The sequence below is a fragment of the Sciurus vulgaris genome (assembly GCF_902686455.1).
Source record: "Sciurus vulgaris genome assembly, chromosome: 6".
NCBI lineage: Eukaryota > Metazoa > Chordata > Mammalia > Rodentia > Sciuridae > Sciurus > Sciurus vulgaris.
In genome coordinates this window covers 71269792-71284560 of record NC_136466.1, presented here as the reverse complement: position 1 = coordinate 71284560, position 14769 = coordinate 71269792, and the positions used below count along the sequence as shown (strand labels likewise).

General features: G+C 41.9%; 2 protein-coding genes across 3 annotated transcripts; both read left to right on the top strand.

Annotated features, from left to right (window-relative positions):
- Positions 1-40: 40 nt before the first annotated feature.
- HARS2 (histidyl-tRNA synthetase 2, mitochondrial) lies at positions 41-7903 on the top strand. Of its 2 annotated transcripts, none has more exons than XM_079145028.1 (13): positions 41-304; positions 1538-1612; positions 2393-2512; positions 2631-2726; positions 3428-3514; positions 3615-3722; positions 3901-3999; positions 4319-4412; positions 4731-4858; positions 4947-5189; positions 5348-5464; positions 5677-5823; positions 6240-7903. In XM_079145028.1, exons 1-13 carry the CDS (start codon positions 197-199, stop codon positions 6297-6299), a joined length of 1482 nt encoding a protein of 493 aa, XP_079001154.1. In that variant the 5' UTR covers positions 41-196; the 3' UTR covers positions 6300-7903. The 2 variants fall into 2 exon arrangements, with proteins under 2 accessions (XP_079001154.1, XP_079001153.1); XM_079145027.1 differs by having other exon boundaries at positions 42-304; positions 3389-3514.
- On the top strand, positions 7734-14506 carry ZMAT2 (zinc finger matrin-type 2). The gene is made up of 6 exons (XM_079145034.1): positions 7734-7903; positions 8248-8341; positions 9870-9993; positions 11438-11511; positions 12123-12268; positions 13435-14506. Exons 1-6 carry the CDS (start codon positions 7886-7888, stop codon positions 13576-13578), a joined length of 600 nt encoding a protein of 199 aa, XP_079001160.1. The 5' UTR covers positions 7734-7885; the 3' UTR covers positions 13579-14506.
- The last annotated feature ends 263 nt before the right edge of the window (positions 14507-14769 follow it).

Below are 14769 nucleotides of genomic sequence, written 5' to 3'. Positions count from 1 at the left end.
CCTCCACCGAGTACAAAATCCACTTCCGGGTTAGAGAGCCTGGGCGAACAGGATCTCAGTCAGCTTTCAGGACTAATTCGTACTTGGGTCTTTCTTGGGGTTCCTGCTTCGCTTCTCCAGCGCACTACGGGGGTCCCGCCTGACTTGTTCCCAGGCCTTTGGCTCCTGTCCCGGAAGGCCGGTGTCTTGCTGCACAATGCCCCAGCTCGGACTTCTGCCCAGGAGGACCTGGGCTGCGCTGCTCAGCCAGCTCCTGCGACCGCCCCACTCTGCGTGCATCCCTGCAGTCGGTTGTCATAGCCAGGTGAGCCGGACTGAGATAGCTTCGTCTGTCGGGGTTGGGTCTCCATCCATGACTCACGGCCTGTACTATATTATTACACTTTTTTTTTTAATTGAGTGCTCACTATGTACTGATACAAAACTAAACATTTTAGATTGCTCCCCAATCTTAGGAGGTTGGGGTTTTTATTACATTTTACAGTTGAGGAAATGGAGGCTGCAAGGTTTAATGCTATGTCTGCAGATATGTAGCAAGGATGTTATTTTAATACAGGCCCATGTTCCATTAACTGAAAATTTTGGAGTCAAACACAATTATATTATTAAGCAAAATATTGTGGGCATTATCACCAAATGAGATGGCCAAAGACCATAAACAGATTAAGTTCACATTAGAGTTTACTTTAAAATGAATTTAATGTTTTTAAATGACCATTTGAGAGAAAGAGTTAAACTATACCTACAATCTAAGTTTGGAGCTAACATTTCGATTTTCAGAAGTTTTTGGAGTTTGGTATTACAGATGAGGAATTGTGGACTTGAACTTGTACTTCTCTTTGGGGGAGAAACATGTAGCCACCAAAACATGAACTACTACACCCTCTATTTCTGGAAGGGCATACTGACATTCTGGTAATGAAGTCAATGTTCTGTTTTGCTGTACTTTGGAAAATTCTCTAATGTCCCCTTAGCAGATGCTCTGTACTATTATGTAAACAGAGCTCATTTTTAAAATTAATTTTCAGTTACACCATGTTACTAGCTTGAGTTTTTAAGTTGATCAGGAAATGCTTTCCTTTTCACTTCACAGGCTTGTTCTGGGTTCTTGGGCTGGTTCTGTCTTCAGGTTACATTTTTCTTATCTCTAAGCCTGATAAACAATGCTATCTTATTAGGATTCTTATTTTTGCTGTTTGAGTAGGAACTGAAGACTGGAAGAGATCATATTAATTCCTTTTGTAGATGTTTGTTGGTGTAGTCGTGTTTTGTGCTTTCATTGTTTCAATTATTTAAACTTTTTCGGACACTTAAAAACTCAGATACAGTAAAGAAACTTGTGTGGTGAAGATGTGACCTCATATATTACATGCATATTGTAGATACAACATAGATTCTTGAGGATGGGTGGCCGAGCTCAGGCTTCCTGCTGCTTAGGGTCAAGGGTCTTTGCAGGTTGGTTGTTCATAGGATCATTGATGTCACAGGTCTGATCAGTGTCCAATGGAGCCACATCTTGTATTTCTTCTTCTTCCAGGTTGCAGAGGCAGTGTTAACATCCCATCTGAAACCACATCAAGAGAAACCAAATTTTATCATTAAGATACCAAAGGTAATGCCGTTTGCTCACTCTGTCCCATTAGAGTGCTTTGAAGGACTGACCTCTGCATTGCGTATCTCTCTGACCCCTTTTATATCCTTTTAAACTAATTTTTTTTTTTTTTTTTTGTACCAGGGATTGAACCCAGGGGCACTTAACCACGGAGCCACATCTCCAGTACTTTTTTTCATTCTGAGACAGGGTCTCAGTAACTTGTTTAGGTCCTTGCTAAGTGCTGAGGCTGGCCTTAAACTAGTGAACCTCCTGCCTCAGCTTCCTGAGTTGCTGGGATTACAGGCATGTACCATCATGTCTGGCCTTTTAAGCTAAATTAAAATAACACACACACACACACACACACAGACACACACACACAAAACCTTTATGACTGGCCATGGTGGTGCATTCCTGTAATCTCACTGACTCAAGAGACTGAGGTAAGAGGATCACAAAGTTGAGGCCAGCCTCAATGACTTAGTGAGGCCCTGTCTTTAAATAAAAATATAAAGAACTGGGGATGTAGCTCAGTGGTAAAGCTTTCCTGGGTTCAGTCACCAGTCAAAAAAATGAACAAAAAAGCCAAGAGGTCTTGAGTTTGATTCCCAGCATCACAAAACAAAAACAAAAACCATTTACTATTTTGAGATATTAGGTGAGGATCAGAGTCGGAAAAAAATGTTAGCTCCAAACTTAGATTATAGGTATAGTTTAACTCTTTCTCTCAAATGGTCATTTAAAAACATTTTTTGTTGTTGTTGTTTTGCTTGTATGTTGGCTGCTTTTGATTTCCAGGGCACCAGGGATCTTAGTCCTGAACAGATGGTTGTGAGGGAGAAAATTCTTGATATGGTTGTCAGCTGTTTTAAACGTCATGGAGCAAAGGGTTTGGATACCCCAGCATTTGAGTTAAAGGTAAGAGTAAAAAAGGGCCTAGAACCCCTTTTCTTTACCTACCTTCAGTGTCCCAAATTGCTTCTTATCTGTGTTCTCTAGTCATTCTTTGAACTATGGCTCTATTTGACCCCTGTAGGAAACACTTACTGAGAAATATGAAGAAAATTCTGGGCTCATTTATGATCTGAAGGATCAAGGTGGAGAACTGCTGTCCCTTCGCTATGACCTTACTGTATCCTTCCGAGTATGTAGCCTGACCTCTGTCCAGATCCAGAGGGCTTTCTCTGATAAAAGGGAAGAGAGTGATTCTGGGACACTATAGCTCTATTGGCAATAGCCTTTACTTCTGGTTTCTCCCAGAAGGCACTTCTTCAGCAGAGCCTGGGGCGGGAGCTCTGACATTTAGTTTCATTGTGTATTAAAATTCCTTGGGGAAGCTTGCTGAAACAACGATTCCAGAGATTCTTAATTCTGTAACTGCAGTGGGATTCAACAATTTGCATTCTAAACAGGTATCCTAGGTAATTAAAATACATGTGATCCTTGGCCTACACTTTTAGATACAAGGGTTTCAAGTTGTAGGAAAATCCAGTTTCTGAAGCTTGACTGTTTTGAAATAGTAGTGTTTGGGAGGAAATGACTTAGGCCTGAATTTCTCTGCTTCTTCTCTCTGCTCAACTTCCAGTTTTTCTAAGTAAGATTCCTTCACTTGACACTGTTCAATATATTTTGAATGCCAGGCACTGCTACACTTTGGTGATAGTGGGAAATAAGACAGAGAAAGTCCTTGTTCTCAAACCTAATGGATAAGATCCAATCAATAGAGGACCAGTCCTCTCTAATGGGCCCATACTGTGAATGCAATATATTTCTTCCTTCATTTATTTATATGAGGTCCCCTTTGCTCGTTATCTGGCCATGAATAAATTGAAGAAGATGAAACGCTACCAAGTTGGAAAGGTGTGGCGGCGAGAGAGCCCAACGATAGTCCAAGGCCGCTACAGAGAGTTCTGCCAGTGTGTAAGTGACTTGATGGGGACAGTACAGCTTGATGGTTAACTTGAGAATTGACTGAGCAGTGGAGTTGTTTTTTTGTTTTTGTTTTTCCCCTTTACTGTAGGATTTTGACATTGCTGGTCAGTTCGACCCAATGATCCCTGATGCAGAATGTTTGAAGATCATATGTGAAATCCTAAGTGGGTTGCAGCTGGGGGACTTTCTCATTAAGGTGAGACCAGGACTGAGGATTTGGGGAGATGTCTGGATTTGGCCCAATGATGTGTATATACATGTACTCTTCCTGTAAGGTTTCCCCCCCACCCCCCATTCCTGTTATGAGTCAGGAGACTAGGGACAATTACTGTTTTAAGGGAAAGGGCCTTGACAAGGCAATATTGAATTCACAGGTCAATGATCGGCGGATTGTGGATGGAATGTTTGCTGTCTGTGGTGTTCCTGAAAGCAAGTTCCGTGCCATCTGTGCCTCAATGGACAAACTAGACAAGGTAATGAAGAAACCATGCTTCAGTAGACCCTATTTGGATTTCTGCCATGTCCTCAAATTCATACCATTTGAAAAAAATAAGGAGATAGGAAGTGAATCTGGAAGTGAGTTCTTGAAGCTTCGAGGAAGGTAAGGAGATACTCTGAAGCAAGATCTAAGTTGTACTATATTGTGGGGATAATGGCTGAATATCTTTATTTTAAACTGCCTCTGATTTGCTGAGTATACCATTAACTATGACATCTGTATTAAATGAAAGATATCCTTTCCCAATTAGAGAAAGGATTTGGGGCTGAGCTAACATTTGGGTATTTATGCAGATGTCTTGGAGAGATGTGAGACATGAGATGGTGGCAAAGAAAGGCTTGTCTCCTGAGGTGGCTGATCGAATTGGGGAGTATGCCCAATGCCATGGTAAGAACCAGGGTTTTCAGAGCTGTAGTAGAACCAGGCAGTTGATAACATGTGTTCAGTTTCCACCTCCAAATCAGCTCCTTTTTGTAGATGTGTTAAGCATCAGATCCTGACCTGAATTTAATTTTCCTTTTACTTATTGTAAGTATGTTCTGTCTTCAAATGGCAGAGGTAAAGGCAGAGGAGGAGGGTCTTATCATATTAAACCAGGATCTTCTCTTTCTTTTCCTCTTCCATCTTTAAAGAAAATGAGATTAGATAAATTTGGATGAAGCACATTAAACAGCATATACCTTTGCTCCCTTCTTTTATTCCCAGGTGGAATATCCCTGATAGAGCAAATGTTCCAGGATCCCAGACTATCTCAGAATAAGCAGGCCTTGGAAGGCCTGGGGGACCTGAAGCTGCTTTTTGAATACTTGACTTTATTTGGAATTGCTGAGAAGGTAAGCTGAGTTGGGAGTGGACCTCTTGCTGGGTTCTGGGATTGTGAGAGCCTGGTCTGGGATTGACTATGTAGCCTTGTCCACACAGATTTGCTTTGACCTAAGCCTGGCTCGGGGCTTGGATTACTATACAGGAGTGATCTATGAAGCAGTACTGCTACAGACCCCAACTCAGATTGGAGAGGAACCCCTGAATGTGGGCAGTGTGGCAGCTGGTGGGCGCTATGATGAGCTGGTGGCCATGTTTGACCCCAAGGGCCACAAGGTGCCATGTGTAGGGCTGAGCATTGGAGTAGAGCGAATCTTCTCCATTGTGGAGCAGAGGATGAAGGTAGGTCCTAGGTAGGAGTGAGGTGGGGCTAGAGGTCTAAAAATCTGTTTTTGGTAGTACAGTTGGACTGCTTTTCTGACAATTGTTTTATCTTGGTTTTTGGAATTGCTGGTGTGGAGGATTTTTTATTAATTTTACTTCCTTCTCTTTCTTATCAGACTTCTTTTAAGAAGGTACGCACCACAGAGACCCAAGTGTTTGTGGCCACACCCCAGAAGAATTTTCTCCGAGAACGGCTGAAACTGATTGCAGAGCTTTGGAATGCTGGGATTAAGGTATAGTGGGGCTTATATCTGTGGCATTTAGGCATATGTGAAATTCAGGAGCAAGGCTTATTTTTACTTTATGCCTACATGGAACTCAAGACCTTTTCAGTATACCACTAGAGAGCCAGCCACTTATTTCTGGCTTCATTGGAAATGTATGTTTTTGGAGTTTGTGTACTATGGTCACTCTTAAGTCCTTACTGTGTCTTGACCCTTTTCAGGCAGAGATGCTATACAAGAACGACCCTAAACTATTAACCCAACTGCACTATTGTGAGAACACAGGCATTCCATTGGTGGTCATTATTGGTGAGCAAGAACAGAAGGAAGGGGTCATCAAGCTCCGATCGGTGGCCAGCAGAAAGGAGGTGAGTGGGAGTACGCAGAAATAGAAGGGATCAAGTGTTTCTACCTTTCCTAGATTCTTTAAGAAATATGTGTTTTCTGACTGAGGAAATAAATTCAGGGGTAGTAGTGTTAGGGTTTAATGAAGACCTACCCCAAACAACAGTTGTAGCCGGTGAATACTGACTCTGTGAGCAGAAGAGGGACAAATAAAATTCAAATTGGTGTTTTAAGACTAATCAACAAAATAGATCAGATGTTTGAATCATTTTATTCTTGAGGCCATACCTTCTCTAGGTTAGCTTGAAGCCTTTACTACTCCTTACTGGTTGCGTAAATACTGGGAACTGATACAGAGTAAAATGAATCTGGAAAAACAATGGCTAAGAAGATAGTACCACTTTCTAGTTTGTCACTTGAGGGTTCTCTTATGTTTTAGGTTGCCATTAAACGGGAAAATCTTGTGGCTGAAATTCAGAAGCGACTGTCTGAGTCTTGATCCTTGCCTGATTGCCATCTGCTGCTCTTTATAGAAAAGTTTTCATCTAGGACTGAGTTCCTGATAGACTTCACAACAGCTGGCCAGGATGGGTGACAAGTGCTTTCTGCCTCCTCTGTCCTTTCTGAATACAAAACTATAGAAGGCCCTAAGGACCCCTGGGCTAGTATTGGCAGCTACTCTGCCTGGGATGTGAAAGAGACACTGTTGCTATAAAGGCAAATTTAAAATGCCTCTGAGTACTACAAAGAGGTGCTAAAATGGTTTGCTGTGAGCAAAGGTCTGAAAGAGTTGCCTCAGACTGAGGATTCTGAACCACTGAGATCAGCTGCCAGATAGTTGGCTTTCCATTGTAGCCCTGGAACCAGATTCTGGGGAATTTGTCCAAAAGTCCTTGGCCTGTCCAGAGAGTTTTGGGAAGACAGCAAGGATGGACAGTGGCTATTTTCTGCTACATCTGAGGACAGAGATGGTATCCCAAGAGCATGGTAGTATTTCTGGCCTATTCACTGATAACAGTAGCAGGATGGGGCCGTCTGTTTAATAATCTTGAACATTGAACTTAATAGGTGAATTGACTATATGGAGATCTGATCTTTGGAGATTTTGGAGACCATTTTCTATGCCAGAATCACTGCTCTGACTATTCCACACAGTGCCACAAAGGCTGTTCTATAATTGTTTGGATAATATAGTAAATAAAATATTAAGTGTGATAGTTTGGGTAATTTGTTATCATGGGATTCATTTGCATAGGCTATAGAAAATGCTTGAGTGTACACTGGAGAATTCTGTGAGCTATGAGTAACTTCCCTGGGGTGATACTTATGCATTTAGTAATAGGAACTGCCACAGTCCTCCTTCCTTTTCTCCCCACAACTTGGAGATACAGTTTTGTCACTAAAAATCACCATATTGTGAGCTGTTTGCCAGAATGCTTCAGTTTAGGATGGTGCAGCAACAAATCTAATCCTGTTGATTAAATTGTGCCCTCTGGACTGAATGGCTTTTTTTGCCAATTGAAAGAAAACCGAGTTAACCAATGGGAAGGACCATTATTTCAAGAACAAGGGCCCAAGCGCAAAAAGAGCTTTTTTCCCCTGTGCCTCAGGAAAGGTGGCAGCTGTTGCAAACATCCTTTTAACTTAAGACCATATCTCTAGTGCTTGCCAGTAAATGGAACGCCTAGATCCCCTAATTAGCACGTCAGCCTTTAAAAGGTTTAGAAACTCTTTGATAATACACTCATAGTTAATTTGATTAGATCAGAAGACAACGTTTCCGAAACTAGGTTTCTTCCTTTGTAAAACAGACGAATTGAACTAATAATCCTTTGATGGTTTTGAAAGCCTGAGCTAAAAGAACGTTTGCAGGCGCCCTTACTTCCGCGTTGCTTCATACTCTCATTACGCCTGCGCCATCTCCGTGGAGCAGAGGCGGGGCCGACAATCGTGTTTTAGAAGCTCCCCAGTCCTTAGCGCGGTTTAGAACACGAGACTCTTCGCTTATTGGACGGCGATCTTGCTTTACGGCTCCAGGACGCTTTTTACGGCATTTTCCGGCTTTCCATTCACTTCGCTGTGAAGATGGCGTCGGGCAGCGGGGTAGGTGTTGTGTGTGAGGAGGAGGTTTGCGGGTAAGCGGGTATGTGCTTTCTCGTCGCTCATTAGAGACAGACAACGGCACCCGACTGGCTTCCCAACACCTCTTGGCAATCCCAGGGTCTGGGTTCGAGAACTCCCCTGTAAGGCCCAGGCGCAGACGGTGAACTCACGGAGGTCTCTCGGGTTGGGGTCCTGAGTCCATCTTAGCCTCCTAGTGCGGTCCAGAGAAACTTCGCGTTCGAAAAGTCCGGGGGTGACTCGGTGGCGAGAACACAGTCACCTCAGTTTCTTTAGGGATCCGGACACCATTAGCGACGGATCTTGAGCGCTTTTTTCCCCTACAGACAAAAAACTTGGACTTTCGCCGAAAGTGGGACAAAGATGAATACGAGAAGCTCGCCGAGAAGAGGCTCACGGAAGAGAGAGAAAAGAAGGATGGTGGGTGCCCACTTCAAGGGTTAAGGGTATCATAGAGGCGATGCAGTGACTGGAGAGTGGGTGGGAGTTGAAATGCACTGCTTTCTCACCCAGTGTCATCTCTGAAAGTGTGGCCTCCCTGGTCCTCGGTTTCTACATGTATAATAAAATGAGAGCGAGGAGGTTACTGAAGAGGGCTTGAGTTGCTTTTCAGCTCTTGTTATCTTATGCTTCCTTGCCCTTCCTTTGCTTGTTCAGTTAGTGCTTTCTTGAAGGACATAGAGGAGACTGGAATTTGTATTAGTAACAAAGAATAAGCTAAATGGAATATTTTATTGCTGTGCACTACTGCTGTCTTTTGAAATTTCGTAAAGGAGAGAAGAATATTCTTGACACAAACAAGACCCTCCCATATAGTCTTAGAAAAGCAGGGGTACCCACCAGGAACTTGTGATTGTTTCATATGGTGCTTAGTGGGTGCCATTTCTCAGTGCCTGGTACAGTGTCAGGGAGTTGGTGCTCCTCTACTACATCAGTTTCATTTTACAAAAAGAAGTGTCTTATTTTCTCATGTTTTCAAACATACAGTCTTCTGCTTTACTTCCATACCACTTTGCCTATGTTAACCCTCTTTTGTTTTTTATGTAACACGTATAATAAAGAGTGCTTGGTGTACCTGTTAAATGACCAAGTATTTCCTAAATGTTAGATCTCCTTTTAAAAAATTTGATCCTGTCCTCAGAAAGTTCCTCTTTGTGTTGTGCTTAGGGTATCTGCCTAAAGCACTACTGAGTGCCTTGCTTCTCTTTTGAAAAGGTAGCTTCCAGTGGAAATACAGAATTCCTCCCTTCAGTTTAGTTAATGAATAGAAAACATGTTGCTTCTAGACTTGCTAGCTTGATTGGTTGATTGATACTGGGGATTGGGCCCAGGAGTACTTAACCACTGAGCCACAACCCCAGCTCTTTTTAATATTTCATTTAGAGACATTGTCTTGCTGAGTTGCTTAGGACCTTTCTGAGTTGCTGAGGCAGGCTTTGAACTTGAGATCCTCCTGCCCAGCATGTGTTACTGTGTCTGGCAACTTGCGAGCTTCAAAGTGAAGACAAGCTGTGGAGAGTTGGGGATTGCTTATTTTTTTTTTTTTTTTTTTCTGTGTTCAGATTCTCATTTAGCTGCTGCTACCTGCCACTTGAGGTGCCTGTTTTTTCCCATCTTTCATGAATCAAAACAGAAATGAAAAGCTGGGCTCAGGGGCATATGCCTGAAATCTGAGCTACTTAGGAGCCTGAGGCAGGAGGATTGCAAGTTCTAGGCCACTAGAACAAGTTCTCTGGCCAGCCTGGGCAACTGGCCAGACCCTGTTTCAAAATAAAAAATAAAAAGGGCTGGGGTGTTTGTGTGTGTGATAGAGTGCACCTGGGTTCAATCCTAGGTATCACAAAAGAAATGCTCTCATTTCTTTTTGTTTCAGTAGTTCCCTGATATTTTGTTTTCTTTCTGGTTGAGGAACTATAATATTGAAGGGACTTTCTTTTCCATGTTTCAGGAAAACCAGTGCAGCCAGTCAAGCGGGAACTTCTGCGGCACAGGGACTACAAAGTGGACTTGGAATCTAAGCTTGGGAAGACAATTGTCATTACCAAGACCACCCCACAGTCTGAGATGGGAGGGTAAATAGTTTTTCATGATTCTCTGAAGCAAAGAATGGGTCTAATAAACTACTGTTGGTTTTAGAAAGTGTTTAGGAGGGTCCCTGGCCCCAGGAAACAACCCTAATTGACCATAATTCCATCCTTTCTTGTGAACAGGTATTTTTCTTTCTCCCCAAGGTCTTCAATTAACAATCTGTAGGAGGAGTTGCTTTGTGAACTTCTCTATATTAGCACTATGACTACTCGGGTGTTTTTCTTTACCAGGATCTCAAGTTTGTGGTCTCTAAGAGGAATTGCTTTGTGGGCTTCTTAATATTAGTACTGTAACTACTTCTTATTATCTTGAAAGGGATTATTTGTTCTGTCGGAAGAACTGGAGGAAGGAATTAGATTTTTAGGGGAAAAATTAAATAGAGCTGGATTGGAACTGGGAGGCTGTTAATGGTGAAGAAAGGGTATCGAGGTTCTAGACTAGTTGCAGAGTCCATAGTCATTATAAATTGGTTGTTATGGAAAGTGTCTGGTTGTACATCTTCTTTTCAGAACAAGACTACAGCCTGTAGGAAGTAGGGTTCCTACAGGTCACCCTACCACTCCTCCTCTGTCCAGTTAGGATTTCCAGCAAAGGGTAGTATAGATACCAATTAGTGTCACTTCTCTAAGTTGTTTAGTAAACCCACTGATAACCTTTTAATCTGGATTATCTTTTGTTGTGTAAACTAACAAGTTAACTCAAAGTTTTGCAGCATAAAATAACAAGTAGCTCATAGTTGCTGTGGACAAGGAATCTGGGAATAGTTTACTCAGGTGGTTCTGGCTCAGGGACTCTTGTAAAGTTGCAGTCAAGGAATTGGCTTGGAGGATCTGCCTTCAAGCTCTCTCACATGCCTGTGATTTGGAGGCTAAAGTTGTTCACCCCGTGGGCCTCTCAAAACAAAGCAACTGACTTACCCAGAGCAAGTAATCCACACAAAGACAGAAGCCATGGGTTTTTAATATCCTAATCTTAGAAGTGACATACCATCACTTTTGATATGTTGTATTGGTATACAGATCAACCGTGGTACAGACTGAGAGAAGGAAACACGGTAGGAATACCAGGAGGGAGGGAATGTTTTGGAGGATGGCTACTACGCTATCCTAAAAGTTAGGGCATAATGGAAATGAAGCCTTAAAACGTCTAAAAAGATTACATAAAAATTAGTTTCTTGCTGGGTGTGGTATGACATGCTTAACCCCAGCAACTTAGGAGACCGAGGCAGGAAGATTCCAAGTTTGAGGCCAATGTCAGCAACTTAGCAAGACCCTGTCTCGAAGAAAAAAAAAAAAAAAAGGACCTGAGATGTAGCTGAGTGGTAAAGCACCCCTGAGTTCAATCACCAGTACCCTCCTCCCCCTGAAATTGTAGTTTGTTTGGTTAAAACCAGATTTGACCCATGTGCTATTTCTTCCCATCTGTCAGATATTACTGCAATGTCTGCGACTGTGTGGTAAAAGACTCTATCAACTTCCTGGATCACATTAATGGAAAGAAACGTAAGACTTGGAGGTAGTTTGTGAATGGGGCTGGGATGGGTTTTGGAAGTGGGGTAGGGAAGGGTTATTTCTCTTGGGCCCCCCTTTTTTTTTTTTTTTTTAAATACCCAGGGAACTATTCTAGTTGCTTCAGCACAGGCCATCCTTTATTTCCTTAGTTTAATATTTCTTGAGGCCATAAGGTGAGATATTAAGTTCTTAATGAGTCCAAACATGGCCTTCTGGGCCTAGATGGTCCTACTGGTGCTTATCTGTTAAGTGAGGACAGTTGAAGGCTACCTGCATCTTGTTATCTAGTGATGCTGCTTCTGGGAACAGATGAGGACAAGAATTTTTTAGCCATAATTATTTTTGCTATATAATTATTCTATGTATTTTGCAAAAAGATGTTGTTTATTGTTATTTGTTTTGTGCTGGAGAATCAAACCCAGGTCATTGCATATGCTAGGCAATTGTTCTACCACTGAGCTATACCCCTTACCCTGAAAAGATGTATTTTTATTTTATTTATTTTTTCGAAATGATGTCTTTTTAAAAAAAAAATCCAGGACTTTTTGAGGGGCTGAGGGTATTGTAATGACCTTGCTTTATTCCCTGTTGATACCACCCAGATCAGCGAAACCTGGGTATGTCTATGCGTGTGGAACGTTCCACCCTGGATCAGGTGAAGAAACGTTTTGAAGTCAACAAGAAGAAGATGGAAGAGAAGCAGAAAGATTATGATTTTGAGGAAAGGATGAAGGAGCTCAGAGAAGAGGTGAGACTCCTATCCCTGCGCCTCTTCAGCTTTCAGTTTTATCTTGTGACTCTCAGCTCTCTTCCTCATTCCATGCTTTCTCTTCCCTAGTTCTGACCCTGAATTTCTGTGTACTAGGGGAAACCTTTATTGCCCTTGTTTGAGATGCTCATGAGATAAAGGAAATGGTTCCAAACATAACTCTTTTTCCTACACTGTTTGGGCCATTTTTCTAGACTGTTTTGTCTAATTATTTTTTCATTTAATTAAAAAAACAAAACAAAACAAAAAAAAAACAGTTTAGAGCAATTTTAGGATCACAGCAAAATTGAGAGGAAGGTATAAAGACTTTACCGTCTGCCCTCACTTCCCAAGTGCATAGCCTTCCCATATTCTTTTTTTTTAACTGTAAAAGGGATTAGCTGAATGCACCTAGTTTCTGAGTGGTCCATGAATCCAGTCAGAATTGTTTCCTCCACTTATTGTGGAGGAAACTTGGGTGTGTTATATAACCTCCCTGTGACTCATTTTCCCCATATTAGAAATCTTAGTGTAATAATACATAAAGTACCCAGAAGAGTTCCTGGCATATGCTACATGTCAAAATGTTAAATGGTTTTGTACCTATAACTCTGTTAAGAGCTAGAGATTGGGGCGGGGGCGGGGGGCAGGAAACAACAATTAGAAATGAACTGGGGTATAGGATTAAAAGTTCCAGAGACTAAAGTTTTTCTTTCTTGTCCCTTAAAATGTTTACTGTGGCTTTTACTCTGCCCTTCAAATTTTATTTTACTTTCCCCTAAAGATAGAAAGGAATCTTAAAGCTTCCATATCTTTCTTTCTTTCTTTTTTTTTTTTTTTAAATTCATTTTTCTTGTGAACAAATGGGATACATCTTGTTTCTCTGTTTGTACATGAAGTAGAGGCATACCATTTGTGTAATCACACATTTACCTAGGGTAATAGTTCTTGATTCATTCTTTTTTTTAATATATATTTTTTAGTTGTAGATGGACACAATACCTTTATTTTTATGTGGTGCTGAGGATTGAACCCAGTGCCTCCCATGTGCTAGGCGAGCACTCTACCACTGAGCTACAATCCCCAGCCTCTCCCATATTTCTTTTGACAACATTTGACTCAGGAGTCTGAACTTATTCTGAGTAATTTCTACCTTTCCCCGCCAGGAGGAAAAGGCTAAAGCATATAAGAAAGAGAAACAGAAGGAGAAGAAGAGGAGGGCCGAGGAAGACTTGACATTTGAAGAGGATGATGAGATGGCAGCTGTGATGGGCTTCTCTGGCTTTGGTTCCACCAAGAAGAGTTACTGAGGCTTTCTGTGCTTGGCCTAACTTTGGCCTATGCTGGACCTAACTGTGTGTGTGTTAGGGGGATCATTTCTTTTTGGGTACTAGGGAAAGTCCTTAAGAGTGTCAATGGGCAGGACTAAGGGGTGGGTGTTTGTGGCTTCCCTCTACCATGGGAGAGGGCACAGGATGCAGAGGTAATGCTGTGGCATATTCCTTTAGCTTCAGTATATCACTGGAGTCACAAGATCTTTGCCCATCTGAGTTCCCAATAAAGAAAGGCCCCTCCTTCTGAGACTGCTTTCCCCAAACTCGCTCTGCATCTTTCCCTCTTCATCTATCTGACCTCTTGTCTGAGCATCCTACTTTTATTCTGTGTTCTGCCTTTGTTTAATTTTGACTTGTTCAGCCTGCAACAGAAGGGTTCTCTGGGTCCCCATTTTCCAGCCGATGGCATAGTCTTGACCAGCCCTGCCTCCCATCCTGCCCTGTGGTTCTCTAGCCACCTCCTGTGCATGCATGTGTACTTCTGCCTGGGTCAATGGTATGTGTGGATTGTGTGCATGAATCTGTCACAAAGAGGGAAGCCTGAGCTAGAATCTCAGAGCATTGCTGCCCTGGGGCCTGATGTTCTTGGTTTCCTTAGCGCATGTAACAGGAAATTAAATGGGATGAGTGTTTGGTGTGGTTTGTGTCTGGTGAGTTTTTTAACATTGTTCTTCAGATGTGGACTGTTCTACCTTCTCCAGTTTGTTTCATTTTACTGAAGATTTCTTTGTTTTTGTCTTCCTTGTGAGCAGGCTCTTGGAAGAACCTGTTTGATGCAAAAAAGAAAATGGAAAACAAAAAAACAACCAAAAACCAAAAAATACAACCAAGCAAACAAACTCACTGTGGGAGCCCTTGGGTCTCAGAGGTTATTCAACGTGTATAATAAATGGCATTGACTTGGGCCTGTTTCACATTTGGTGGGAACATTCCATATTCTTTCCTGTGTGTATATTCTTCCTTTCTGCAATGAGAATTTATTATAGGGCCTTTTCTCTTCATTTGACTTCTTTGTATTAAGTAAGGTTCCTTTAGCATGAGCTGTTTTCCTTTGATGAAGGATCTGTGTTCAGAGGAGTCTAGACAAAACTTCTTATAATTTCAGCCTTCTCTGATCTTGAACAGAAGTCAGGGTTGAACTTAACAATTTTTTTTTATCTGCAGTTG

Bases quoted from the DNA above. Each gene is read 5' to 3' on its own strand.
- ZMAT2 (XM_079145034.1), top strand. The intron at 11,512-12,122 runs GTAAGACTTGGA...GATACCACCCAG, and splicing joins TCACATTAATGGAAAGAAAC to ATCAGCGAAACCTGGGTATG. The intron at 12,269-13,434 runs GTGAGACTCCTA...TTTCCCCGCCAG, and splicing joins TGAAGGAGCTCAGAGAAGAG to GAGGAAAAGGCTAAAGCATA.
- HARS2 (XM_079145027.1), top strand. From the start codon at position 197: ATGCCCCAGCTCGGACTTCTGCCCAGGAGGACCTGGGCTGCGCTGCTC. The intron at 4,413-4,730 runs GTAAGAACCAGG...TTTTATTCCCAG, and splicing joins GGAGTATGCCCAATGCCATG to GTGGAATATCCCTGATAGAG. The intron at 4,859-4,946 runs GTAAGCTGAGTT...TTGTCCACACAG, and splicing joins TATTTGGAATTGCTGAGAAG to ATTTGCTTTGACCTAAGCCT.